The sequence below is a fragment of the Mobula birostris genome, chromosome 12, assembly GCF_030028105.1.
Source record: "Mobula birostris isolate sMobBir1 chromosome 12, sMobBir1.hap1, whole genome shotgun sequence".
NCBI lineage: Eukaryota > Metazoa > Chordata > Chondrichthyes > Myliobatiformes > Myliobatidae > Mobula > Mobula birostris.
In genome coordinates this window covers 52,961,129-52,988,098 of record NC_092381.1, presented here as the reverse complement: position 1 = coordinate 52,988,098, position 26,970 = coordinate 52,961,129, and the positions used below count along the sequence as shown (strand labels likewise).

General features: G+C 39.4%; 1 protein-coding gene across 3 annotated transcripts in view; it reads right to left on the bottom strand.

The window, feature by feature from the left end:
• The window catches only part of frem1b (Fras1 related extracellular matrix 1b), a 237,134-nt gene that overhangs the window by 37,434 nt on the left and 172,730 nt on the right, over positions 1 to 26,970 (bottom strand). For all 3 annotated transcript variants that reach the window (XM_072274667.1, XM_072274668.1, XM_072274669.1), the window contains exons 24-27: positions 21,083 to 21,347; positions 19,252 to 19,666; positions 6,364 to 6,565; positions 5,518 to 5,662 (exon numbers count right to left, since the gene is read on the bottom strand). In XM_072274667.1, coding sequence (XP_072130768.1) covers positions 5,518 to 5,662; positions 6,364 to 6,565; positions 19,252 to 19,666; positions 21,083 to 21,347 — 1,027 coding nt within the window. The remainder of the gene's footprint in view (positions 1 to 5,517; positions 5,663 to 6,363; positions 6,566 to 19,251; positions 19,667 to 21,082; positions 21,348 to 26,970) is intronic.

Here is a 26,970-nt window from a genome sequence, read left to right as displayed (position 1 = left end):
CACATGGACAGGACGAGAACACAAAGCCTTGACTTGGACTGGACAAGGTTCTTGGATGTGGTTTGGACTGGACAAGGTTCTTGGACATGGCTTGGACTGGACAAGGTTCTTGGACGTGGCTTGGACTGGACAAGAGACTCCTGAACAGGATAAGGGAACTCTAGCACAGGGCTGGGTGAGGTACTTCTGGGCTGGGCAAGGAACCTCCAGCACAGGACATGGCTCTTAAACTAGATTTTGCTCGGCTCTTGGACTCGGCGTGGTTAGGCTCTTGGGTACAGAGCTGGGACTCCTCCTTGGAGTGCAGGGCTAGGACCCTTTCTTGAACGCAGGGGCAGGATGACTGCCGAGGTAAACTGTCGGGGATTCGGATGGGGCCGATTCAGCACAGGACAAGTTATCTCCAGCACTGGGCCGGACGAGGTACTCCTGGGCTGGGCGGGGCACCCTTGGGCTGGGCGGGGCACATGGACTGGATGAGGACATGAAGCTCAGACTTGGACAGAACTGGAACATAGCACCTGGACTTGTTCTTGGAACACAGAGCCTCGGACTTGAGCACAGGAACAGGGAACACAGAGTCAGGACCCCTCCTTGGGAAGCACAGGACGTAGGGTCGGGACTCGTATGCAGAACACAGACACTAAACACGGGGACACAAAGAGACAGTTCCAGACTCAACGATAGATAGTTCTTTCTCTTGGCGTGGCAAGGCTCCGGTCTCACTCTGGAGTTTGAACTTGACAAGGTTGCCGGCAAAGGTTTTAGAAGGAAGGGGAAGGGAAGGGAACAGTCCAGCAGGGAATCCTTGGTTTGAGATGTATTTATGTGCCAGTCCACAATGAGAATCAGGTGCCTCAATTAAGGCACCCAACAGAACAAGGAAGAAAACAGGAAAACCCGGAACAAGGATCGATGGACTGTGAATCGGAACACAGACTTTAAGGACAGGACCATGACATGATCAGAAGGTAGAGTGTCGACAACAGGCTCGTGGACTACATTTAACCGTGATGAAGTTGGAAACAGGAATAATGGTCATATTGTGGGATCAAGTATTACAGCGTTTTGAAATGACTAGTGTTTCTTTGCAATCTTCCGGCCAAGACTTGAACACAGCTTGTGCACTCTATGAATATATTCAAGCTATGTGGTCTACTTTTTCAGACATTGAGCAAAAATCCAAGGATCTGACTAAGTGTGAAGATTATCAACAGCAAACTCGAAGAAAACACAAGCAAAATTGCGCGCATGATGATTTCAGTGGTTCCAGCACTCTTGATCCACTCGTTGAATCTCAAATGCCTTCTCAGAAGTTTAAAAGCCGAACATTTCCTGCCATTATTGACAGCTTGCTTTCTGCCCTGTCAAAAAGGCAGAAAGCTCACCTGAAGGTGAATGGTGTTTTTGGATTCCTTCATCAGTTACAGTTGTTTACACCTGAAGAGATCGTAAAGAGGTCATCAAATCTTATTAAATCATATCCAGAATATCTGGAAGAAAGTCTTATGAAGAATTTGTGCAGTTTACTGAACTGTTGAAAACTGATCTTGCTTCTCATATTGGCGCCAAACAAGACCTTGTAGAGTTACAGTTGTACCGTTTGGTAACTGACAATTCTTTGGAGTCATGTTTTCCAAATGTAGAAAATGTCTTGCGCATCTACTTGTCACTCATGGTTACCAACTGCAGTGGAGAACGTTCGTTTTCAAAACTGAAAAGGATTAAAAATGAACTAAGGGGCCATGGGTCAAAACAGATTGAACAATCTCACTCTAATGAGCATTGAACATGAACTTCTGTGTGAAATAGACATTTCCAGTATCATCAACAAATTTGCTCATGCTAAATCTAGAAAATCTAACTTTTAAATTGTAGTTTTGTTACTTTTGACATATGAAATTGATACCTACATGTAAATAATACCGTTACTGAAGTGTCAGACATTTGTTGTATTACTGTATCTGGCTGTATAGCAAATTAAAAAATTGAATTACTTTACTATGCAAGTAAGTAATTTATGCTTTAATACTTATGTGCATTTTTAAAATTTAGGGCCCCTTTATAACATATGCTATAGGCCCCGCACTAGCTTAATTCGGCCCTGGAGTGTTCCAGTGAGTTCAAAGTAGCACAAACTTTCTTGTACCATCCATGCATTAAAACATTCACATTTGACCCCATGTGAGAAGCTTAACCATCTGCCCCTGATATTCATTGGCACTATTAATGCAGAGAGCTCGAACACTTCAGCATCAACATCTGAGGGATTATCATTGGTGAGAAACTCAATTAGACCGGTCATCTGAATATTGTGGCTGCAGGTGCAGGTCAGGAAGCCTGGTTTTCCTGCAGTAATTACTGCTTCTGCAACCCAGTGCAATAGGCAAATAGAAACACCACCACCTGCAGGTTCCTCTGAGTTATGACTATGACCTATGTCGCCAATCTTTCATTCTCTACTCTGTGGCATGGTAGAACAGAGACTAGCGTAATGTTTTACAGTCACAGCAGTAAGATAGAGGTTCAACCCTTACTAACTGCAAGGGTGGGGGGATGTGGAGATACGTCTCCACCATAGGAGGTGTAGAATATTCCTTCCCTCCTCTAGCCTGCAGGCCACTCTTGGGCAAGGTGTAGCACCTGCTTAGCCCTGCCTCCCCCCACCCCACTGATCAAGGTCACATGAAGCCATGGGAGCAGGTCGTATGAGCAACTGGTACTTATCACAAGTCCTGGTTATGTGACCACTGGCGCCAGGCAGACAATCTCTGAAGGGTATTGATAATAGCTGGCGTCACCTGTCTTGTAAAGGCACTGCTCAGAAACCACTTCTGTAGAAAAAATTTGCCAAGAACAATCACAGTCATCAATAAACTGCATCCGTCATGTGACACGGCCCAAAATAATGATGAATTGTAAAATGATTGTGTATTCTTCTCATGGCAATGTGGGTTCCCTTTGGGTGCTCCGGGTTTTTTCCCACATTCCAAAAGACATACAGGTAATGCTTGGGGGCTGCCCCCAGCACTTCTTGGACTGCACTGGACGTTGATGCAAACAAAACACTTCAGTGTATGTTTCGATGTACATGTGACAAATAGAGCTAATTTAAAAAGATATAGAAATTTAATCATCACTGGGTCCAAATCCTGAAGCTCTCTCTCCAGCAGCAGATCGAGAGCACCTTCACCACAAGGGCTATAGCAGTTCAGAAAGATGGTTCACTACCATCTCCTCAAGGACAATCAATGCTGGACTTGCTGACAACATCCATATCCCAGAAATGAAGTTCAATAAGAGCACAATAATTTTGGCATAATATTTGACATTCTCCCAGTTTTATATAACTGATTATTTGCTGTGAAAGGATATCTTCCTTGAATGTTATCTGCAAAAGGGTGTGTATGCCTACCCAACAATGAAATGACCTTATGTAAAAATGTGGAGTTTTGTCAATGGACATGAAGGTCACTGTAGTCCTTTGGTTAAATGGATCATACACATTCCAGACTCACTGCTCACTCTAATGTGAAGGGTTCCATGGAGCAACCTCACTTGTAGCCATTCCCTGTTCATTACACCCACTTTAGAGGAATCAGCTGAGACAAGAACATAACCAGTATTTTCCATATCTAACAAAACTTTTTCTATGATATTTGAAGAACATTACCATATCTACGTATCTGTAAGTAGCTGGGTTTAAACAAGATCTAGCAGAAGAAAACAAATGATTATATTGCAGGCATGGAATGTGTACTTTTGAGAAGTTATATACTGTAGGCAGATTTACTTTCCAGGTGTTAATCACACACTTTGGAAGATGAAAGCATCTGATATTATCGGAGACACATACTGACTTAGCAAGTAGCCTGGCAGTTACTCATAGTTACATCACTGTTTCTCATTCTTTTCTATAGCTGCCTTATTGCTGCTGTAAATAGGTAAATCCTCTTTGCATCCTTTATAATTCATCAAGACATCCATAATATACGAGTCAAATAATACTCTAATTGTTTGTAAGAGCTTTAGGCTGCCTTTTAGATCTTCTTTGCTTGAGAGTCCTTTCCTATCCTTGGCCGTTAACAAGACTAAATGTCTTTTATGGGTTCAGAGTTGTTGCTGCATCTTATTAATTTTCACTTGTTCTGCAGTTTTTTGATCCCGACTCTGTACCAATTAGGCAGGCATATACTGTAAATGCAATGCATTTACTTTGGAATATGATGCACTTATCAGCTAATGAGATTTCCTGCCAACATTATCAAATTTAATCAGTGTGATGCACATCTGGATCACCACAGAACCAGGCATTGACTCTCCCTATACGGTAATTTTGAAATGTTCACAAAATGGACAGACAAAACATAAGGAATGATGGAGACTCACTAAACTGTTGTTTCATAATACTCCAAACTGTCCATGTTGTGTTTAATACAGCCAGTAATTTCAATACCATAGGTCCCTCTTTAATAAAGATGTCAAAGGAAGAACTAACTTACTGCATACAAGTCCTGCCTGATATAGAACAGTGGCATTCAAGCTTGAAATGCTTAACTTGTATCCTGGTAAGTAGTAGCTGGAGATGAGTGTCAGGATATCTTGGGAATGCCTGAGGTTTCCTTCTTTTTGTCTCCTTTATTCAGCCTGCTTTCCATTTATGGCATGAAAGCAGCCTTTTTCTACCTTGCATTTTATTGTTGAAAGGTTCTTTGATAGCCAGATGCGGTGTCATCTTTGAATAATAGCTACTCCTCTTTCATAAGAAAGGCTAAAGGATTCTCAAATGATTGGTATGTATCCACAGGCTAGAATGGCACTGATTTACATGGAAGTTACAGCTGTGGCAATGCAATTAATGACACCTGAAGCAATTATTCAGGTTGTACTCATACAGAAGGCAAACTGGTAAAATGTGCCTTATCTGCACTGATGAACTCTTTATACATGTAATGGTGTTCGCCTCTTTCAACAAATTACATCTGAAGAAGATTGTTCTGGTCCCAAAGTGACAACCTTTCTTTATTGCAGTGCCTGTATGTTATTTTTCGGATCAAGTATTTTTTTCTCATTGGGAACTTGAATTCATAATCACCATCTGTTTCAAATAATTCCTGTAACCTCTCTGTGTAAAAGTCCATTGCTGAAATCTGTATGTATTCCTTTAAGAACTGGCCACTCTCTATTAAACTTGAAGCTTCATCAAAATTTCTACTCTCATTGGTACATTCTTCCAGCACTAAGCACAGGTTTCATATCTTATACAGTAAATCCTCACGAGAATCTTCTATACACAAGGAAAAGTCATACTCACAATTCGATGTTTCATAACTCTATGCAAGGTTAATTGTTATTAGTAGAAATATAATGAAATCATGTCCTTTTTAAAGCAGCAGACCAGGAAAATTTCTGCTCTGCATCTTTATAAACATTACTTCTTTTCATTAATAATTAAAATCCTGTACCTGCTCTATGCAATGTGATTTCTTTGGAAGATTAAACATGCTCTGCACTTACATTTCTGGATCATTAGAATTTCCGGCACTGTCAGATATTTTGAACTCAAAGCTGTCAGATGTCAGATCTATAGAGGGGTTGATTATATAGCGAATTTCACGTTTGTCTACATCTTTCTGGGTGAATTTGCCTTGAATGTATTCACCTAAAATAAAATAAGCTCTTCAATGTTACTGGTGAAAGATGTATCAGTACAATTAATTAACAATTTTACTTGCAAAATAAGGAGGATGTTCGATTTTCCATTCTACAGAGGTGATACCAGTGAGACAGGAGCTCTGTTGGATCTCTGCCTGCCTATTGTGTACTGAAAGCAGTATGTTGCCAACATTTTTGTCATGCAGTAATCTCCCTTGAAATGGGGAATGTCTGATTTAAATATGAGGAATCATGTAAATCACGCTAAATAAACCACAGCCCCATAACCCCCAATGCTTAGCTTTTGCGTTTACAAAATAAGCAAGTGCCATTTGATGGGGAGAGAAAACAAAAGAACAAAAATAAAAGGAGAATAGAGCCATAATATTAGGATAACATTTTCAGTGATTTTTACTTGGAACCATCTGAACATGATGGGTAGAGAAGAGAGAAGGTATTTCCTTTATCTATCAGAGATTTTAAGAAAATTGGGCATGTATGCCATTGGACTGATCTAAGCTGGTAAAGTTTACCTGAAAATATGAGCAGAAAACCAGAATAAAATTATTGTTGAATAGACAGCTGATTTTGGAATTCCACATTATCAAGAAGTAAAGAAGCACCACTAGTTGTAAACAACACTCATAGTTGTTGCAAAATGTTTAAATTATTCTCCAAATTTCACATTTGTTTTAGTCATTTGAATACCTGTATTTATGCTTTCCAAATATCCATAATAAGGTGGGCGGAGAATCATGTAGACCAACTCTTCATCTTTACTGGTCAGATCTGAGGCCTTTAAGTGGAGTGTGGTGATATAGATACCAAATCGTCCATCTCTCAGGTTATCAACTGTAGTTGGGCTTTGATTGATCAAGATAAAGGGAGGAGCCTTGTCAAGGTATTCCACCTGCAATTAACATAGTGTCTGTTACTCTTTAACCAATGATTCAAAATTATCTTTAGTTCATCATGTTATGATCTATGGGATATCCTTAGTTTCTTACTAGAAAAAAAACATTCAATAGTTTATGTTGGCTTAATGTTTTTGATTTTTGATATATATAGAAATTACAATGTCCTTTTTTCAGGATAAACCAAAAACCCCACACATTCTCATCTAAGGTCTCTAACATTTCCTTCAAATTAGATTTTTTTTCCTGTTCAGATTTGGGTTTTGTGTGTTTAGTTCTTGCTCCATTCAGTTTCCACTTCAAGGTACTGATTTACCAGACAGGAGAAAACTATGGTCACAGAGGAGCAATGTGATAGTGAGTGACTGAGGCACGCAGCAAGCTTTGAAATTGTTGATGAATGGAAAATTCGAGGATGGGTTTACTGGAATTACATATGGATGAGGTTTGTTTTTTTTTACAGACACCTCTGTGGAAAGGGTCTGTGCAGGTTGTCTCTTCCTGATAAATCAAGCCACAGGAAGTTGCATTGAAAAGTTGGCCATTTTCTGGGTATTCCAATTAACTTTGCTTGCACTAGTGCTTCTATACATAACTAGACCAATGGTTGCTGCCACAGCTGCTCCTGGAGAATCATCGGGAATCCTCACCAGTAGACTGGAGCATCTCTGCTTGTGACCATAAGAAACTGTGGCGAGTTGTCAACACAGCTCAGCTCCTCATGGAAGCATGCCTCCTCTCAATGGATTCTGTCCATACTTCTCACTGCCAGTATAGATAAAGATCCCACCCACCTCAGATATTCTCTCTTCTCCCCTCTTCCATTGGGCAGAAAAGCCTGAAAGCAAAGCAAGGACAGCTTCTCACCCACTGACTATTAAATAGTTTCCTAGTACAAGAAGTTGGATGCTTGACCTTAACAAGGTACTGTAGATAGTAAGATCTTGCATCTTATTGTTTACTTGCACTGCACTTTCTCTGTAGCTGTTACATGTTATTCTGCATTGTTATTGTTTTACCTTGCACTACCTCAATGTACTGTGTAGTGATCTGGTTGTATGAACAGTATGCAAGACAACGTTTCACTGCATCTCTTTACATGTGATAAATAAGAAACCAATTCTAATTCCAATGGGCTGAAGGGCCAGAGAAGAGGCATTGAAGAAGTGGTGGATATTGGAGGTTAATTACTGTCCCATTGAGAGAGGGCAGCAGGTTCAACGTCCATGGAGCCACTGGCGCCCCCCAAGGGCAATCCCTGTTGTTCCTTAAAGTTGCTGTGTCACTGTGAGTCTTTTTGTTCAGTACCATCCACAGCCATCATGTCAGAAGACAAGACATCCATGGTGGTCTGCTGAGCTTGCAGAACAGTTGTCTGAAGACTTACTCAGCACCCACGGATGATTTCTGTTTGTCCCCAGTGGACATAACTTCCAGTCCTATGCTGGAAATGATGTGCTATGGCCTAAACCCTGTGCAGTTTGGTATTCAAAAGTACAAAGTTCAAAGCAAAATTTATTATTAGTGTACATGCGTGTCACCACATGCAACCCAAAGATTCTTTTCGCTGTGGGCGTATGTAGCAAGTCTATAGAACAGTAAGTCTAAACAGGATTAATGTACAATAAACTGTGAGAATGCTATTATAAATAAATAGCAATAAATAATGAGTATGGAATAACATGAAATGGAAGAGCATGAAATAACAAGATAAAGAGTCCTTAAGGTGAGACCATCGTTTGTGGGAACAGCAGAAATAGAATGTAGTTGCCCCTTTTGTTCAAGAAGCTGATGGTTAAGAGGTAGAAACTGTTCATGAACGTGGTTGCGAGTCCTGAGGCACTTGTACCTTCTATCAGATGGCAGAAGCAAGAAAAGAGCTTGGCCTGGGCGTTGGGGAGCTTTGATCACGGATGCAGCTTTTCTTTGACAGCATTTCATGTAGGGTAGATGTGCTCACTAGTTGGGAGGGCTTTACCTGTGATGAACTTGGCCAAATCCACTACCTTTTGTAGAATTTTCTGCTCAAAGTCATTGGTGTTCCTGTATCAGGCCATAATGCAGCCACTCAGCACACTTTCCACCACATACCTATAGAAGTTTACCAAGGGTTTTGATAACATGCCGAATCTCCGTTGACTCCTGAGGAAGTAGAGGCACTGCTGTGCTTCACGGGCAATATAACAGTGCTATAGCAGGCAGTTGGATGCATCAAATTTAACATCAGCCACAATTCACAGTTTTTTACTCATTTTACCCAAATTCTGTATCAGGAAAACTTACTTGTGCTCTTGGCCTCCATAAAATGGCACTAATATAACCCATGTTTGCCTTTACTGCAAACATGTGTTCAATGTTCACCTTTGCGTTTTATATTGTTGTCCCCAATTTACGCATGTGTCAGCGTCTGAGCTGGTAGCTGCAAGTGTGAAATTGAGTGACAATGCATCATCATCCCTGTCTTCCTTATGCTTGGCTCGGTTACAATTCCTGAGTATCCGTAAGGATACTGGTACAAAGTAAAGCTGGTGGTGAAGGGTGTAGAAGTGGGCAGGTTCGGGTTTCCATCCTCTGCAGCACGCAGACCAAGGAAGGATGATGGAGAATTGAAATGCGAGGAGGAAGATGTGGTATATGATAGCTTCAACTGCATCTGGTTGTGCACAACCTCATCTTGGAAGTGTATCAGTGCAAGTGGCTTTTAAGTGCATGGGAATCAAGGCTGTTATGGCTGAATAGCTGGCTACGTGAAGACACTGAGACACGAGCATGAGGTTTGTGGCCACTAACTTGAAGCAAGCAAGTTCTGTTTGGCAGAGCTTGTCAGTGGGCAAGCAATGGGGATACGTTAACTGAGCAGTGTCTGAGGATAGTGGTGCAAATGTAAAAATAATGTATTTGATTATGTGCTCTTTTGATCCTGACTAGATAATTGATGTTACTTAACCTATTAACCATGCAACCAGGAACCCAAGGCCAGATATCAGGCAATTATGGCAAGGTTATCTGTACTGTTTATTTTGCCTCTTGTAGAAACAGGACACTTCTATTTTGCACCAATATATTAAATACAACATTTAGAACCGACTGAGTCTTTCCTTTCATGCGGTACTATTCTTCCACGCCTGTCAGGTCAAATATATTTTCTCCAGGAGTCTGAGGATTTCTGCCAACCTCAGGGACCCTCCAGTTCAGAAGGTGCATCTTGGTTTTAAGTGGTGCAGTCTAGCTTTGAAAGGACTCCATTCATGATATTGGCCCTCTCTGATCCATGTTTGCATTGCATTTAAAGGATGTGATTTAACAAGACTCACACACACATTAGCTTCATATTTCCTGGGCTACCTCAGTATTTTCATCTCTCAAATGTCAGGGTTGGACATCTGTTCCTTTCAGGTGTTGAGGAGTTTAATTAGTGTGCTACAAAATGTCAGTACTTGCGGAATAAGAAACAGTAAAATTTAGGAACTAATCTGCTTCAAGTTTAATATTTTTAATCAAATTGTACAAGATGAATTTATATGAAAATGGAAGGGTATATTGTAGAAATCACTGGGAAATGTCAGGTAACATGTAAAAGAAGAAAAGCAGATTTACCCAGTAAACAGGTGAATGGGAGCCAGAGGTATCTAATTGAATGAATATTTCTTACATTTCATGTCAGAAGCAAGGCCAGTGACCTGAATTGATAACTCTGAATTTCTCTCTCCACAAATGCTGCCTGATCTGCAAGGTATTTCCAGCACTCTCTGCTTTATTTCAGATTTTCAGCAGGTACAGTTTTTTAGTTTTTTGATGAATGAATGTTTATATATTCACAGGAATCAATGAGAAAGTTCCCTCTCATTGTCTGGAGGATGCTGGGAAAAATCTTCTTCTGACATTCCTGGAAATACTCCAAGAATATGCAATGTTTGTGTATGTAGAATTAACTCAAGGAAGACTGGGAATACTTGGATAGCAATTTGCATTTACAGAATATCTTTAAATAGCAAAATATCCCAAGGTGCTTCAAAGACAATATCAAACAAAAATTGACAGAGTCAGGCAAGAGATAAAGAGGGAACTGACAAAAACGTTTATCAAAGAGGCAGGTTTCAAGGAGTATCTTAAAGGAGCAAAGAGGCTTGAGAGTTGAAGAGTTTAGGAAGGTTAATTTCAGAGCTGAGGGTGGACAACTGCTGGAGATGAAATAATTAAAATCTGAGATGACAAGTCAAATAAGCTGGGGGGGGGGGGTGCTGCAGTTATCTCCAATGCTATCTCTGAGACAGAGAGGGGCTCAGGTGGCAAAAAAGTTAGAAAAGATGAAAATTTGAAAATTCAAAGAATGAGAAATTGTTTAACTGTGTGTTTTTGGAAGCTGAGGGAAAGGGCAGTTGAGACCAGAATGGCATCATATTTGTGGAGGTTGGGTTGGGAAAGGTTGCTACTGGAATGGTCAAGTCTATAAATAACTAAAGGATGGATAAGAATTTTGGCAGGAAGGAAGCCAAGGTAGAGGAATAGTCAAATAATGTTTCACAGAGCTGTAAAAGTTAGGGAAAATGGGCTTTTCCTACCAAGTCATCTTTCCTAATACAGTACTGGCTGGTGGCAGTCTCACTCAGTGTTAACCTTGGTCCTTGGTCCCCCACAATAGTAAGAGGCAAGAAATCTTTCACAGCAATTAAAAAGGCAATTTATTGAAACATCTGATTTATGTAGCTATTGAAATCTACCCTTCATTATACTAAACTACTGCCAGGACAGTGAATGTCAAAGAAAGTGACATATCTTTTTGGGTACTATTCATCTGCAAGCCTAGTCCTCCGTATGCCTTATACCTAACACCATGAGAGTGTAAAGGCCTGATTAAATCCAGGTGCACTTGCTGCAGAAGTTGGCAGAAAACGCTCTGGGACACAAAAATCCACCCATTCCAGCCTTCAGCTTTGATGAGAATGCATTTCAGCAATCTCCCACTCACTAAGCAACTGGCTATGCTTTCTATTCTGAATTCTATATCCAAGCCAAGTTACACAGGGGCATGCAATAAAAGCACCCATTGATTTTTAAGATCACTATCTTATAGGGGATTTGATGGTTAGGGGGACAGATAAGAGGTTCTGTGGGAGAGATCTAGAATCCTGGATGGTCTGTTGTCTCCCTGGTGCCAGGGTCTGCAATATCTCGGATCGAGTTCTCAGTATTCTCAGGAGAGAGAGTGAGCAGCCAGATGTCGTGGTCCACGTGGGGACCAATGACATAGATAGGAGTAGGGATGAGGTCCTGAAGAAGGAATATAGGGAGTTAGGAAAGAAGTAAAAAAGCAGGACCACAAGAGTGATAATCTCAGGATTGCTGCCTGTGCCACGAGACAGAGAGGGTAGGAACAGGAAGTTATAGCAGATAAATGTGTGGCTGAAGAGTTGGTGCAGGGGGCAGGGGTTCAGATTTCTGGATCATTGGGATCTCTTCTGGGGAAGGTCTGACCTGTACAAAAAGGATGGGCTGCACCTGAACTGGAAAGGGACCAATATCCTAGCAGGCAGGTTTGCTGGAGCTGTTGGGGAGGGTTTAGACTAGTTTGGCAGGGGGGTGGGAATCAGAATGTGAGTGCAGAGATTGGGGTAGAAGGACAAGGGCATGATGCTGTGTGTTCTGAGTTGGTGAGGAAGGACAGGCAGGGTACAAAGCATAAATGTAGCCAGTTAGAGGGGTTGAAATGTGTCTATTTCAACGCTAGGAGTATTAGGAATAAAGGGGATGAACTTAGAGCATGGATCAGTACATGGAACTACGATGTTGTGGCCATTACTGAAACTTGGCTGGAGGAAGGGCAGGATTGGCTGATGCAGGTACTGGGGTTTAGGTGTTTTAAAAGGAATACGGTGGGAGATAGAAAAGGAGGGGAGTAGCATTACTGGTCAGAGATAGTATCACGGCTATAGAAAGGGAGGACACTGCAGTGGGAATGTCCACTGAGTTGTTGTGGGTGGAAGTCAGAAATAGGAAGGGATCAATCACTGTGCTGGGAGTAGTCTATAGGCCCCTAAATAGCCCATGGGACACCAAGGAGCAGAAAAGCAGGCAGATTTTAGAATGGTGCAGGAAATACAGGGTGGTAGCTATGGGTGATTTCAACTTCCCTCATATTGACTGGCACCTCCTGACTGCAAGGGGGATAGATGGGGCTGAATTTGTCAGGTGTGTTCAAAAAGGATTCCTAACAGTGTGTGGACTGGCCAATGAGAGGAGAGGCAATACTGGATCTAGTTCTGGGTAATGAACTTGGTCAGGTGGCAGACCTCTTGGTGGGGGAGCATTTTGGTGAGATTGACCGCAACTCCCATAGCTTCAGCAAAGCTATGGAAAAGGATAAAAACAGACAAAATGGGAAAGTGCTTAACTGGGGAGGGGCTAACTATGAAGAGATGAGGCAGGAGCTAGTGAGAGTAAATTGGAAACAGATGTTCAAGGGTGAAAGCACAGAAGTAATGTGGAGGAAGTTTAGGGACCACGTGCCTGGTTCAGGATAGGTTTGTCCCACTGAGACAAGGAAAAAATGGTAGGAAAAGGGAACCGTGGCTGACGAGACCGTGGCTGATGAAACACGTGAGGCAACTCGTCAAGAGGAAGAAGGAAGCATATGTTAGATTTAAGAAGCAGAAAGTAAGAGGGGATCATGAGAAATATAGGGTAGCCAGGAAGGAGCTTAAGAAAGGACTTAGGAGAGCTCGAAGGGGGCATGAGAAGGTCTTGGCATGTAGGATTACGGAGAACCCCAAGGCATTCTATGCGTATGTGAAGAACAGAAGGATGACAAGAATGAAGGTGGGGCCGCCAAAGGATAAAGAAGGCAACATGTGCCTGGAGGTGGAGGAGGTTGGGGAGGTCCTAAATGAATAAGTTGCTTCAGTATTCACAAGTGAAAAGGACATTGATCAGGGTGATGTAGAAATTGAACAGGTCTGTGTGCTGGACACTGTGGAGATTAAGGAAGAAGAAATGTTGAGCCTTCCTAAAAACATCAAGATTGCTAAGTCCCCAGGACCGGACGTGATATACCCCAGGTTGCTGTGGGAAGTGAGAGAAGAGATCGCTGGAACAGTAGCTATGATCTTTGAATCCTCTTTGGCTGCAGGGGAAGTGCCGGAGGATTGGAGAATGGCAAATGTAGTTCCCTTGTTTAAAAAAGGTAATAGGGAGAATCCTGGGAACTACAGACCAGTGAGTCTTACGTCGGTGGTCTGCAATCTATTGGAGAGGATTCTTAAGGATAGGATCTACGAGCATTTGGAGAAGTACAGTCTACTCAAGGATAGTCAACATGGCTTTGTGAAGGGAAGGTCGTGCCTCACGAGCCTAATTGAGTTTCTTGAAGAGATAGCAAAAGAAATTGATGAGGGTAGGTTTGTAGATGTGGTCTACTTGGATTTTAGCAAAGCATTTGACAAGGTCCCCTACGAGAGACTCATCCAGAAAGTCATGAGGCATGGGATCAGTGGAACCTTGGCTGTTTGGATAAAAAATTGGCTTACAGGAAGAAAGCAGAGGGTAGTAGTGGAAGGAAAGTATTCTGCCTGGAGGTCGGTGACTAGTGGAGTGCCGCAAGGATCTGTCCTGGGACCCCTGCTCTTTGTGATTTTTATAAATGACCTGGATGAAGAGGCGGAAGGATGGGTGAGTAAGTTTGCGGATGACATGAAGATTGGAGGAGTTGTGGATGAAGCTGTAGGTTGTCGAAGGTTACAAGAGGATATAGACAGGATGCAGAGTTGGGCAGAAAAGTGGCAGATGGAGTGCAATCTGGATAAGTGTGAGGTGATGCATTTTGGAAGGACAAACCAGAAGGCTGAGTATAGGGTTGATAGTCAGTTACTTAAGAGTGTGGATGAACAGAGGGACCTTGGGGTTCAAATCCATACATCTCTCAAAGTCGCAGCACAGGTTGATAGGATAGTTAAGAAGGCCTATGGGATGCTGAGTTTCATTAATAGGGGGATCGAGTTCAAGAGTAGAGAGGTTATGTTGCAACCCTACAAATCTCTGGTGAGACCACACAGGGTATTGTGTTCGGTTCTGGTCACCTCATTATAGGAAGGATGTGGAAGCTATGGAGAGGGTGCAGAGGAGATTTACCAGGATGTGTCCTGGATTGGAAAACAAGTCTTCTGAGGCAAGGTTAGCAGAGCTGGGACTTCTCTCTTTGGAGCGTAGAAGAATGACAGGGGACTTGATAGAGGTCTACAAGATTATGAGAGGCATAGATAGGGTGGATAGCCAGAACCTGTTTCCCAGGGCATGAATAGCAAACACCAGAGGGCATATGTACAAAGTTAAGGGAGGGAAGTTTAGAGGAGACATCAGGGGTAAGTTTTTTACACAGAGGGTTGTGAGTGCCTGGAATGACTTGCCAGGGATGGTGGTGGAGGCTGAAACATTAGGGTATTTAAGATCCTCTTGGACAGGCACATGGATGAAAGAAAAATAGAGGGTTACAGGGTAGTGTGGGTTTAGTACTTTTTTTTAGGAATATATGGGTCGGCACAACATCGAGGGTTGAAGGGCCCGTACTGTGCTGTAGTATTCTAGTGTCTAGTGTCTTCTAGTATCCTCAGCTTCTCATCACCTTGACTCTGATATGGCACATACTAGGGAGTTCACCTGGGCACTTCACTTCAATTAGTGACTGCACACAGGTCAGTGTCTTCATTACTGGGTGAGAAAAGTGGAAAGGGGCATTTAAGGGGAGGTTCAGTAATATTAATACACATGTGTTTAGAAAAGCATTTATTAAAACGTCTGATTGATGTAGCTACTGAAATGTACTCTTCATTGAGTTAAACGACATTCAAATTTATAGAGGTATTGCAACCTTTGGATTAGGGCTCATGAGATTCACAGAGTTAATTTATTCCAGAACATTCAGTTTTGGAGTTTTGCCAAATGTGTCTCTCAGATTCAGTCTACATCAGCACCTGCTCAATTAACCCATGTAGGTACTAAACAGGCACCCTCTATACAGGAAACCAACTTGTTTTTTCCAGTCACTTACATTTAGGTTTATTATGTGAGAAATTGCCGTTAAATGAGATAAAGATGGACTTAATTATTGAAGTAGTTATGCAGGCTTGTGACATGCAAATATGTACATAATACAAGTATTTGGGAATTGTATTGCTTGTCTATCATCTCACAGAAATAATAAATTTAATAAAATAGGAATGAACATTATAGGTAAATGATGACGAAGTGAAAAAAATAATCATGGAAAATAAAACCTATCTTTGATTGTAAAATGCTGATCATTTAAGGGCCAATTTTAAATTACATGACTTTCATATTGTTCTTTTGTATATGTGGCTGATGAGGGGATGTCCTGTTTAAACTAATTTAACTTAAAATACATGTTCTAAGCTGCTTAAAGATAATTTTCTGTTATTGATTTAAGTATATTTGTAGAGTTGGTGAACATATTCTTAAAGTTAGATAGTTTCTCTGTTACCTTCAGTTTGCAAATCTCCAGCTTGGCTTCAACCTCACCCTTGATTATGATTGATAACATAACTATACCTTTGCTGCTTTAAATTTCTTCTCTTGTTTTAATACATTCCATTAGGTCATCTTTCAATTTCCTTCATCCATTTTTATCCACAATGTGTTATTGTCTGCAATTAAATTTCACTTCCTGGAAATCCCTAAATTGTCCTGAAATTGCCTTTTGTTCATTCAAGAAGGGGACATCAGTTCTATGCGACAATCGGCATCCTGTCCCTGACAAGGTGTGTCTCAGGTCTCCTGGCTAATGTTTATATCCCTTCTCTAGTCAGCATCATATGGCAGTGACTGCATTCTTACTTCATGAACTACTGCGATTACAGCTTGATACCGCTAAGTGATTGACTAGATCAGTTAAGAGTCAATCATGAACTGGAGTTCATGTACAAGATGTAGATAGTTACAGTTCTTTAAGGACCAGTTGATGAACCAGTTGAGTTTTTACATCATTTGAGCAATTTTGCCAATATATCCAATATACTGATGCATTTCAACAGTCTGCTGGTTTGGCCCTGGTACCATTCTGGTAGAACCCATAAGTACCAAGGTTTCCAAGTAAGCCTTGTATGTGATAAAATCAGAGAAGTGAGTGGGAAATAGGGTCTTGCTATGTTGAGAGATTGCCACTACTGGTTCAAAAGAGGCACTCCATCCTTGCATAAATGACCTCTCATAGTCAGTCCGTTGCAAAGATAATAAGTAAATTTTGCTCTGGCCCTTTACACATGAAGACAGCAGGAACATAAAACAGTGCTCTATACCCATACAAATGGCACCTTTTGTTGTTCCCCCAAGTCCCCCAATGCAGCTCCAGAAAACTAAACATGGCTTCTACTGTGGTAATTAGAACATAGAACAGTACAGCGCAGTACAGCCCTTCGGCCCACAATGTCATTCCGACCCTTAAACCCTGCCTCCCATATAACCCCCCACCTTAAATTCCTCCATATACCTGTCTAGTAGTCTCTTCAACATCACTAGTGTATCTGCCTCCACCACTGATCATTGAGTTAGAGATTTTTTTTGTCACCTATTGACTTTAGTAGGAACCACTGCATTCTTTTAATCTGATGTTTAACTGTAACAAGTAAAAACATGACAAATAAAAAAATGATGTAATTTTAGAAAAAAGAAAATTATTGACAAAACCTATTAATAAACACTTGGCATTCAATAAATTAATTTATTGGAATATTAAAGCAGTAGTTATCTGTGTGTGATTCATGTTTTAGGGCAATTCTGATTAATTTACATTAAAAGCCAATGGATAATGTTATTAATTAAGCAAGTTCACAAACAACCTAAAATAAAAGGGTGTAAAAGAAGAAATCGCAAATTAATTTCCTTTTTTGAACAAAACTGTTATAGGTTTAATAGAACCTAGAGATCTTGATTAGTACTGGAATACATTCGTAGAAAATGAAACATTTGAACTCTCACAATATACAAACTCTGAACAGCTGTCACTCTGACAGCTCTTAACTTGAGATAATTTAAAGTATTCTTTTTGTAACACTTTTCATTTTCCAAATTGAATGGGAGGTCTTTAAGTACTGAGACTCACTTTAGAAGGGAAGTAATTGAGAAAAATAATGCTCCATTTTATGATTACACAACTGCTTTAATTACTTCTAGTTCAGAATGAATATATCTGGTAAGCAAATTGTAGATCTGAAAAATGATCAACACTTCCTGGCATATTTTGGAATCAGAATTAATGCCTGTATTAAGAGATAAATTTGGACTAAAGTAATGTTTCTAAGTTTCATTTGCGTAACTGCTACACTCACTAATGTATATATCCTGTGTTTATTTTTGTACATATGTGTGAGCATGTGTGACAGAACATTTGTCATTGCAGTTATAAAGAACCTTCGAAAAGATGGTGATAGATTTTCAGGCACTTTCAAAGGAATACTTGTTTTTATTCTTAATATCTGGTCTTTAAGTCATTAAAATATTCAAAACAGAAAGTAGCCTTTTAGCCCAAAGTGTCTGTGTTGGGTCTTTGAATGAGCTATCCAATTAGTTCCCACTTCCCTTCTTGCTGGCTGTACCATATAAATGTTTTCCTTTCAGATATACAGTACATTCAATACAATTTTCAAAGCCGTACTGGATATGCTTCCAAAATCTTTTCATGCCATGCACACCCGATCATAACGACTCATTGCTTAAAAACAAGTTGTCCTTAATTCCTCTTTGCTTCTTTTGCCAAGTGTTTGTTATTAGGCTTTTTCAAGATTCTTTTCCTCTCTAAGAGTACATCAAAATTCACCATTTGTTGAATTTCTACATTTATGGCTAGATGGAATGTATTGAAAGCTTTGGGTAGATTTTTTTTTAATATCTGAAGGGATTTTTTAAAGTAAAATTTAAAAATTGTTTAAAATAGAGCAGTTATATTTTTGAGCTTTAGTCAATAATGTGCTACAAAGATGGAACATTTAGAACTGAGACATTGATTCCTATAAAAGCTTTAATGACACTTACTCTAAATTGCAATAAATAAAAGCCAATAAATAAATGGAATATTTTAATGAATTGGTTTAAAAATGAGGAAATAAAGCCATTTTCAAGAATTAATACTGAATTAAATAGTTATTTAAATAAGATCTAATTTTTTTTCTGAAAATGTTATAATACAATTGATCTGTACCACACACAGAACTACTCAAATTATATTACCCATAAGGGTTAGATTCTTCAGAACTAATTTATCGGCTGTGAACGTAGTTTGGGATTTTATTTATTTATTTATTTGGTAATACCATGTGGATTAGGCCCTTCTGGTCCTTTGAGCCAGGCTGCCTAGCAACCCCTGATTTAACCCTAGACTAATCACAGGACAATTTATAATGACTGATTAATCTCCTAACTGGCACATCTTTGCACTGTGGGAGGAAATCGGAGCATCTAGAGAAAACCCATGCATTCCAAGGGGAGGATGTACTTACTCCTTATAGCTGACATCAGAATTAAAGTCCGAACTCTGATGCTCCGAGCTGTAATAGGGGTGTGCTGACTGCAACCCTATTATTGTCATGAGATGTAAAAGTTTACTTAAAGAATTTGAAATTTAAATTAATCAGTTTGCTTTAGTCGAGTCAGGGTCTTTATCCAAATGATATCCACATACCTGTATATTGAATACAACAGGCTCCTCTCTCATCTGGCCATTGACTAAAAACCTGTGATTGGTTCCATCAGACGCCATGAATGTAAAGTGATCTAGCTCAGAGGGCCCAGTATTGTGCTTGTATGAAATGTCCAAATTATTCACATCCAGCTGTGTGAAGTGACCCTGGGAAAGAATATTCCTCCTCAAGTATAGATTGCCATACTGAGGAGGTTGTATAACAATGTAAGTTAAATTTATCAAGGGTGTGTCGGGATCTGAAAGTTGAAGGTTATCAGGAGGGATGACCATCATGGCTCCATCTTGTAAATGGAGTCCTTTGTTAGTAACCAGAGTAGGCAGGACACGGTCAGTGCGTTCAATGTTAAACTTCATGGAGCTGTTTTTAACAGTCATTCCATTGCTGACAAAAAATCTGTGGAAAAGAAGAGTTTGAATGAGAGAAGCTTTAACTCTACCATAAGATAACAACATCTGTTAGGAGTTCTCATTTTTTAGTATAATTATCCCAATCAATCGTGATGAAAAGGTTTTCACTTTAAATTCAAATGTCTGTGCCAAGGATAGTCATTTTGTTAATCATCTGCATCCATCATCTGTGGATGTTCTTTAGACATTGTTCCCCTTGCTCACAAATAGAAATACACATCTTTCTTTACGACCAAGGCGTAACACAGCTTCATTGTTGATAACAGGATTATTCCGTAATCTTTTAGACATTTTGATGCAGGTCGCTTTGAAATTTAAAATAAAAAGCATATTCTGTGTACTCGTTGTATCAATGTGTTTTTATATAAAAATGAATTATTCTCTATCTCTTGCACCCAGCCTGTGTCTGTCAGAATTGATCAGTGCTCCAACAAGCCCTAATAAGGTTTTTTTTTGCATCTCTTTTCAAGCTTTAGAATCTGTCACAATTGGTATTAATCTAATCTGAAAGAGAATTGTCAAGTGTTGGTGCATGAACAGGCCTTGACAGTTTGTCTTTCTGCAAAGTACAGACAGATTGCGAGTTAGGAGCTGCCGAACAGATGGACAAGTTAGGAGTCGCACAATAAAAAGTAATTTAATAAATCACCTGGAGCCAGATCACTTCCAAATGCTGAGGATGAATTATAGCAAAGCTGATAGGGAGCTGGGCTTTGGCACCAGATTATGCCAGAAGGTACCAGCTATAAAAAGTGATAAACATTCATGAAAAACATCTATTCCATCATAGTCAAAGACTGGGGGCCCGCACAGGCCACTATAGTCTAAAAAAAACTTACTTTTTATGATAAAATAGATATTAAATTGTAATATTTGTATATATTGAATTATTATCCACAAATTAGATTTCCATAATTACAGTTAATGAACTAGGCATAATTAACACAATTGTTCCCCTGTAGAAAGCAATTAAATACTACCATAGTATTACACATAGACACAAGTTCATACCCTGTATGCCCTATGAACTCTCAGTGGTTAGTCATCCCTGAGAAACATATTCTGTTTGACTAACTTTATAGCATTGCAAATTACATTTGTGTTATTTCAAAAGACAATTTGAGAAGCTTCTGGAAGGGCAATTGTAATTTACTGTAGGACTGAAAAATGACAACAAAATAAAAAAAAAAGTAATTGTCTTAAGCATTGTCCTTATGCACATTTTCATTTTCTGACACTCGTTGCATTTAGCTAAGGATATGAATTTTTGAAATCTGTTCTTGTTATTAAACATCACTGACTCAAAAGAATCATAAATCTTCAGTTATGATCAGCATTTTCTGCTTTAAATTATACTGTTCTTGTTAGGAGAGCCAGATTATAACAGAATAGGCCTCCTCACCTGAATTCGTCCGTGTTGGCATCACGACTGTTGTCATGGTTGTAGCAGACCTTCTGGGCTGCTACCTCCAACTGGCTAAAACTGGAAATGGCCAATCCTGGATAATTGATGTACTCGATCTGACCATGTGCAGGTGGCACAGAGATGGCATACAACAGCTCTTTGGGTTTGCCAGTGCCATCTGTTGCCATGAGAACATCTGTCGTCAAGGTGACCCTGTCACCCTCTGTTAAAGTTACAGGTTTGGTGAGTACGACAATATCACCTATAGAATTAAAAACAGGGAAAGGAAGGGAGAAAAGAGAAAGCAAAATTCATATATTGTTGACCACGAACAAAGCCTCAGCTGTGTTAGTGATGAATTAGCTTAATTTAATTGGTAAAATGCAGCTCTCCTCTTTCATTTGGAGGTGGCTTTGATTTTATGAACTCCCTAATGTCAGCACGATGCAGCAGATTGAGTAAATGTTCAGGATTTACAGTATGCAGATGGCACTCCTCATTCTCACCAGTTGTGACTGTGAATGTTCGTCAGAAAACAGTGCCAGGCTCAGCCTCCAGAGAGACGGTTACTTCCATTTCTCTCATACCAATCACTTGCTGGCAGCTCTGCTGTTCTGCAGAAGCTGAACCCAGTTCTCTAAGTTGACTGACACCATTTCAGGCAAATTTACCAGATTTTCTAAACTTACGGCAATCAATCATGAAGATACTCAGCTTACGATATGAAAAGATATATTAAATGATTATATTCACCTCATAAATTTTGACGGTGTACAACAGAACCATTAAAAGTGGAAGATCAAAAAGGATATTCAGTGTCAAGCAGCTTGATATGACATCACTTTCTGAGGGTTCTCTTACCGTAGGCTTCACATTAAAGGTGAACACATGGGTTCTGTACACTGCTTCCAGCTGGTGCTCCACAGAGCACAGCCAATTTGCAATGTATGAAAAAAAATCAATATGCCACACAGTTGGGCTAAACTCTTATTTCTGATGTGCCATTGAGGGCTCCTACAGTGCTTTTCAATGAATTAGACTTGAAATAATGTTACCATTAGGTTCCAAGGCATGTCTTAGAGAGCAACAAAAATATTGCAGATGTTCAAAACAGATTTGCATGCAGAATATTTTATTCCCCATGTTATTATATGTTATCCTAAGGGTTTCCATAGAATTAGATTATATTATTATTTCATTTGATAGATAATTGGGTTTTCCAGCAAATATGCTATTTTTGTGCCTGATTAACGAGCAGTTAAGTGTATAAAAAACAGAATGAAGTAGAGGTGAAAAGACATATATATATATATATATATATATATATATAAACCTGCAATGAAATGTGTTAGGAACAAAGAGCAGTTCAAGCTGACGGGTGTGATCTCTGATGAGTTCTGGCAAAGGCATAAATTTATTGTCCTTTTGGAACTGCTGAATTTTAAGACAAGTGCTGGTAATTCTGATTATTTTTGCCTTTAGCTTGTGTGTTTGCTATATTTAATATATTATTAAGTGAAGTTCTCTTTTCAGTTAATATATGATTAATGGCTGGCTTGTGCCAGCAATGGTAATTTATGCATACTCCAGACAATGGTGTTTTCAGATCTTGGCTCCAGTCCCCTCAATGGCAATGGATTTTCATTATCAAGCGCATCAGTAATTTTGTTTTTTTTATTCAAATGCTATGAGGAAAATACCTCATTTGGTTATAGTTGAGATGACAGCACTTGGCGATAAGCAGTTTAATTCCACTTCAGCTGACTTCTACAGAGAATACTGTACCTGTCAGAAGCACTTGACAAGACGTCTTCATAAAATAATAAACCAATTTCTTTATCTGGTGATCAACAATGATAGCACATTTTTTGTATTAATTAAAATTAATGAAACTTGATGTATGATCTTTGTCAATTAATACACATTGGCACTAAAATTAAAGTTTTTATTTGAGGGGTAACACAATGGATATTTTATTATTCTTAATTAAATATCTACCAGTTAGGTAAACTTTTACTGATTATTTAATTTTGACATGAATGGTGATCAATGCTGAAAATGTTTGAATACTGCAAGGCTAGAATTTAATAGTTTCCTAAGGAAGGCATGGGGCCCATTGCTTCCAATGCAGGCTACATGCCAAATTTGTGCTGCATGCTTATTTGCATGATAGCAGTGTGCAGCCAGTGCTATTCATTAGTTGGACATCTAAACAAGAGGGCAATATCGCATGTCTAGCTCTATTTAACACTATCCTGTACGACTTAAAGTCAACGATCACCACTTAAAAATGAGGTGCACTGCTACTGCAGCGAGTGACGGCTGTCACTCAAGAACTCATTCTCACCTCAGAGTCAGCCCTGGATTGAGATCTCCAAAGTTCTCTTACATTGCATTGCAGGTTTTGGTGAAGGACACATGGAGAAAAAGATAATAACCCCTGCAAATATATTCTGTAAAGGTGGTGTGAGCAGATTGAAAATAGTGCTTATTACCCAAGAGCAAAAGCAATGGCAGATAATTTAGGGCCAGATTTTGCAAGCCTGTCTACAGTACACCAACATCCATACTTACTTAGTCGAGACACAGACAAAGGGATAAGCTCATTGGTTTCTGTAGAGACAGAGTCCAAAGAACTGATGCAAGCCATAAAACAGCCTTCAACAACGCAATCAGTACAGGCCCAGTGGCGTTGTCAGCTGTAAATGCTCTTTACTAATTTTAAACATTTTTGATATTCAAAGATAACTTAAAAATTGAATGACTAATGTGGAAAATTTAAAAATGTTTGACGTTTTAAATAATGTAATTAAAAGAAGTATAACTGATGAAAAATATTTATAGATATTGAAATGAATTATAATTTATTTTCTGCTTTCTCCTTGCAATCCTATTGAAATTAGTGGGACCATTCTTGCTGTGCCACAACCTTAAGGATATAGCTGGGAAATTCGAGCCGAGCTACTCTCTGCTGCAAAGCAAACCAGCAGTTATGTCCTCCAAATAAATCAGAAATCTTGCATTTTTGAAATTGATAGTGGATATGTTTGACTTTGCTATTTAAACTGTTAAATGTTTGGGATTTCATTTGTCTTTGCTGGCAATATCCAACAGGATTCACCCTAAAACCTTCATGGCTAACCATCCATTTCAATTTATAAGCTGTACAGAGTGTGACCATGCACTTCTTACTTAGGGCCTACGGCTCAAGTTTGCATCTGTTCTTTGCCATTAAAAGTCCTAAGAAATAGAACCTGGCCTGTTGAGTCCCCAACATTTGAGGGACATGGTAGATTCAGAATGTCAAAGGGTCAAGGAGCAGGTTCACCAGATTGATTCCTGGGATGGCAGGACTTTCATATGACGAAAGACTGGATCGACTAGGCTTATACTTGCTGGAACTTAGCAGATTGAGGGGGGATCTTATTGAAACATATAAAATACTAAAGGGATTGGACAGGCTAGATGCAGAAAGATTGTTCCCAATGTTGGGGAAGTCCAGAACGAGGGGTCACAGTTCAAGGATAAAGGAGAAGCCTTTTAGGACCGTGATGAGGAAAAACTTCTTCACACAGAGAGTGGTGAATCTGTGGAATTCTCTGCCACAGGAAACAGTTGAGGCCAGTTCATTGGCTATATTATAGATATGGCCCTTGTGGCTAAAGGGATCAGGGGATATGGAGAGAAGGCAGGTACAGGGTTCTGAGTTGGATGATCAGCCATGATCATACTGAATGGCGGTGCAGGCTCGAAGGGCTGAATGGCCTACTCCTGCACCTATTTTCTATGTTTCTATGTAAGCAGCGTACAAAGATAAGAATTAATACACTTCTAAAGCAATGAACTTCCAAAGCAATATCTTTCTATATATGTAAGTTCAAAACTCAGGATCATAATACATGATTCCTTAATAACAAATATAACAAGGAATTCTAGAGGAATATATTTCCTAGGAGAAATTATGTGCATTTGCTCAAATGTGTAATGGCTGAAGTAAGTAACATTGATGTATTGAAAGAAGCGCTGAATAAATCAGAGTGAGGAAAAAATGGAACGATATATCAATGGGCTAAAATAAAATTGAGGGATTTGAGTACAGCATAAATATCAGGGAAGATCAAATGGACTGAATAGCACTTTTCTGTGCAGTAGAAATTCTTTGCAAGTCATCTTTTCTAAGTAATTAATTCCATTAACTACATGACCAATAGAAATACTGGTCAACGTCAAATCACGGAGCTAATTGCTGTTAGCCAAGCACTGGCATTAATATAGATACTATAAGATCTAGATGCATTTATAGACTGCAAGACTTAAAGGAGGAAACAAATACATCTGGAACTTAAGTTTACCAGGAAATATATTTCTAACACGGCAACAACTTTTTATCAGGCATGATTGACATAAACACGTGGTGTGCAAATATTAGAGACCTGAACCAAAGACTCTATGGAGCTGATATAACACAGGGTGAAGATGGAGATATAGAGAGCCTCTGCCGGGCAACTGCAGGCAGATCTAGTCCCTAGCATTCGTGCTCTGAAGGGTGAAAGGATTTGGAATCTGGAGTGATGGTATGAGGCACTGTGGGTGTAGAGGCTAGGGAAATGTTTATGTGGAAACAAAATGTCCAAGTATTGTCTGTTAATTGAGAGCCACTTGCTATTGAAGCATTTATAAGTAGAAAAACAAGAACAGAGGGAATGCAGAGAAGGAACTGTTAAATGGGAACTTCATAACAAGCAACAAAGAAGGAATTCAGGTGTGAGCTAGCGTATCAGTTCAGGCATCAAGTGAAAGCTATTGATGAGGTACTTAAAGCACTGCAGGTGTAGTATTTATGGGGAAAATGATGCAAGGTGGAAGAAGATATGGCAGCGATGTCAAGAACCATTGGTGCCGTACAAACTACAGCTATCTTTTAGCATCAATGCTGGCTGACAAAACTTATACCAGCCAATATCTATAGGGAAATGGGTTCAATCTATTAATTAATCAGTCTCAGAGATCAACTTAGCTTACCTTTGCTGTGCCACCTTCAAGACAAACATATCCTTTTTTACTTATGACTAAAAATATATGCAGTTAAGTCTTATACATTACACTTTCACATGCATTTCTCAACATTAAAAGTTTATAAAATTGCCCACACTCCTTATTAAAAAGTATTGATGACAGCACCATTCCTGTCAAGTTATCAGTTTCTTGCTTTCTCTGTCATCACCAATTCAATTTCAACAGTTGTGCTCTATGATAAAATAAACAAAATCTGAACAAAAGAAAGCATTGTAAAAATTACCTGCTTGACCCTTACTTTCTTGTCTCTATGAATGTCAAAACAACCAAAGTACATTGCTTTAGAAGAAGAAAAAAATAATGATTTTAAATTCATGCCTCTTTTTGAGTAATGGGAGTTGGAAATGTACAAGGTCTCTAAGGAATGGTCAAATAGTTGCCCATAAAATTCTAGTACACACAGCTAAATATTATTAATGTTGAATAGATCACTAATTTGAATGCGGAACAAATCTTTCCAGCTCCTTGTTACAATTCAGATTCATCAAGAGTATTCAACAGCTTAAACGACTGTAGCAAGAAGAACTGAAATTATCTGCCCTCCATATTGAAGGATGTCTACATTCATCAAACTGCAATGTGGCGACAATCCCATGGGTAAGTGTTGTCACATAATGAAAGGATAGAATAATGACAGACTTGGTATTACTCTGAATGGGATGTTGGCAATTGCAAATGACTCCAAAAGGTAAAAAAACAAAAAGTATATCTTTCTTAGTCATAACTTGGTTAAACAAGATGGATCCATGAAATATTATTGAAAGAATAAGGGATTCTTCTCATTTATGGTGATCAAAAAAGAAAGGATT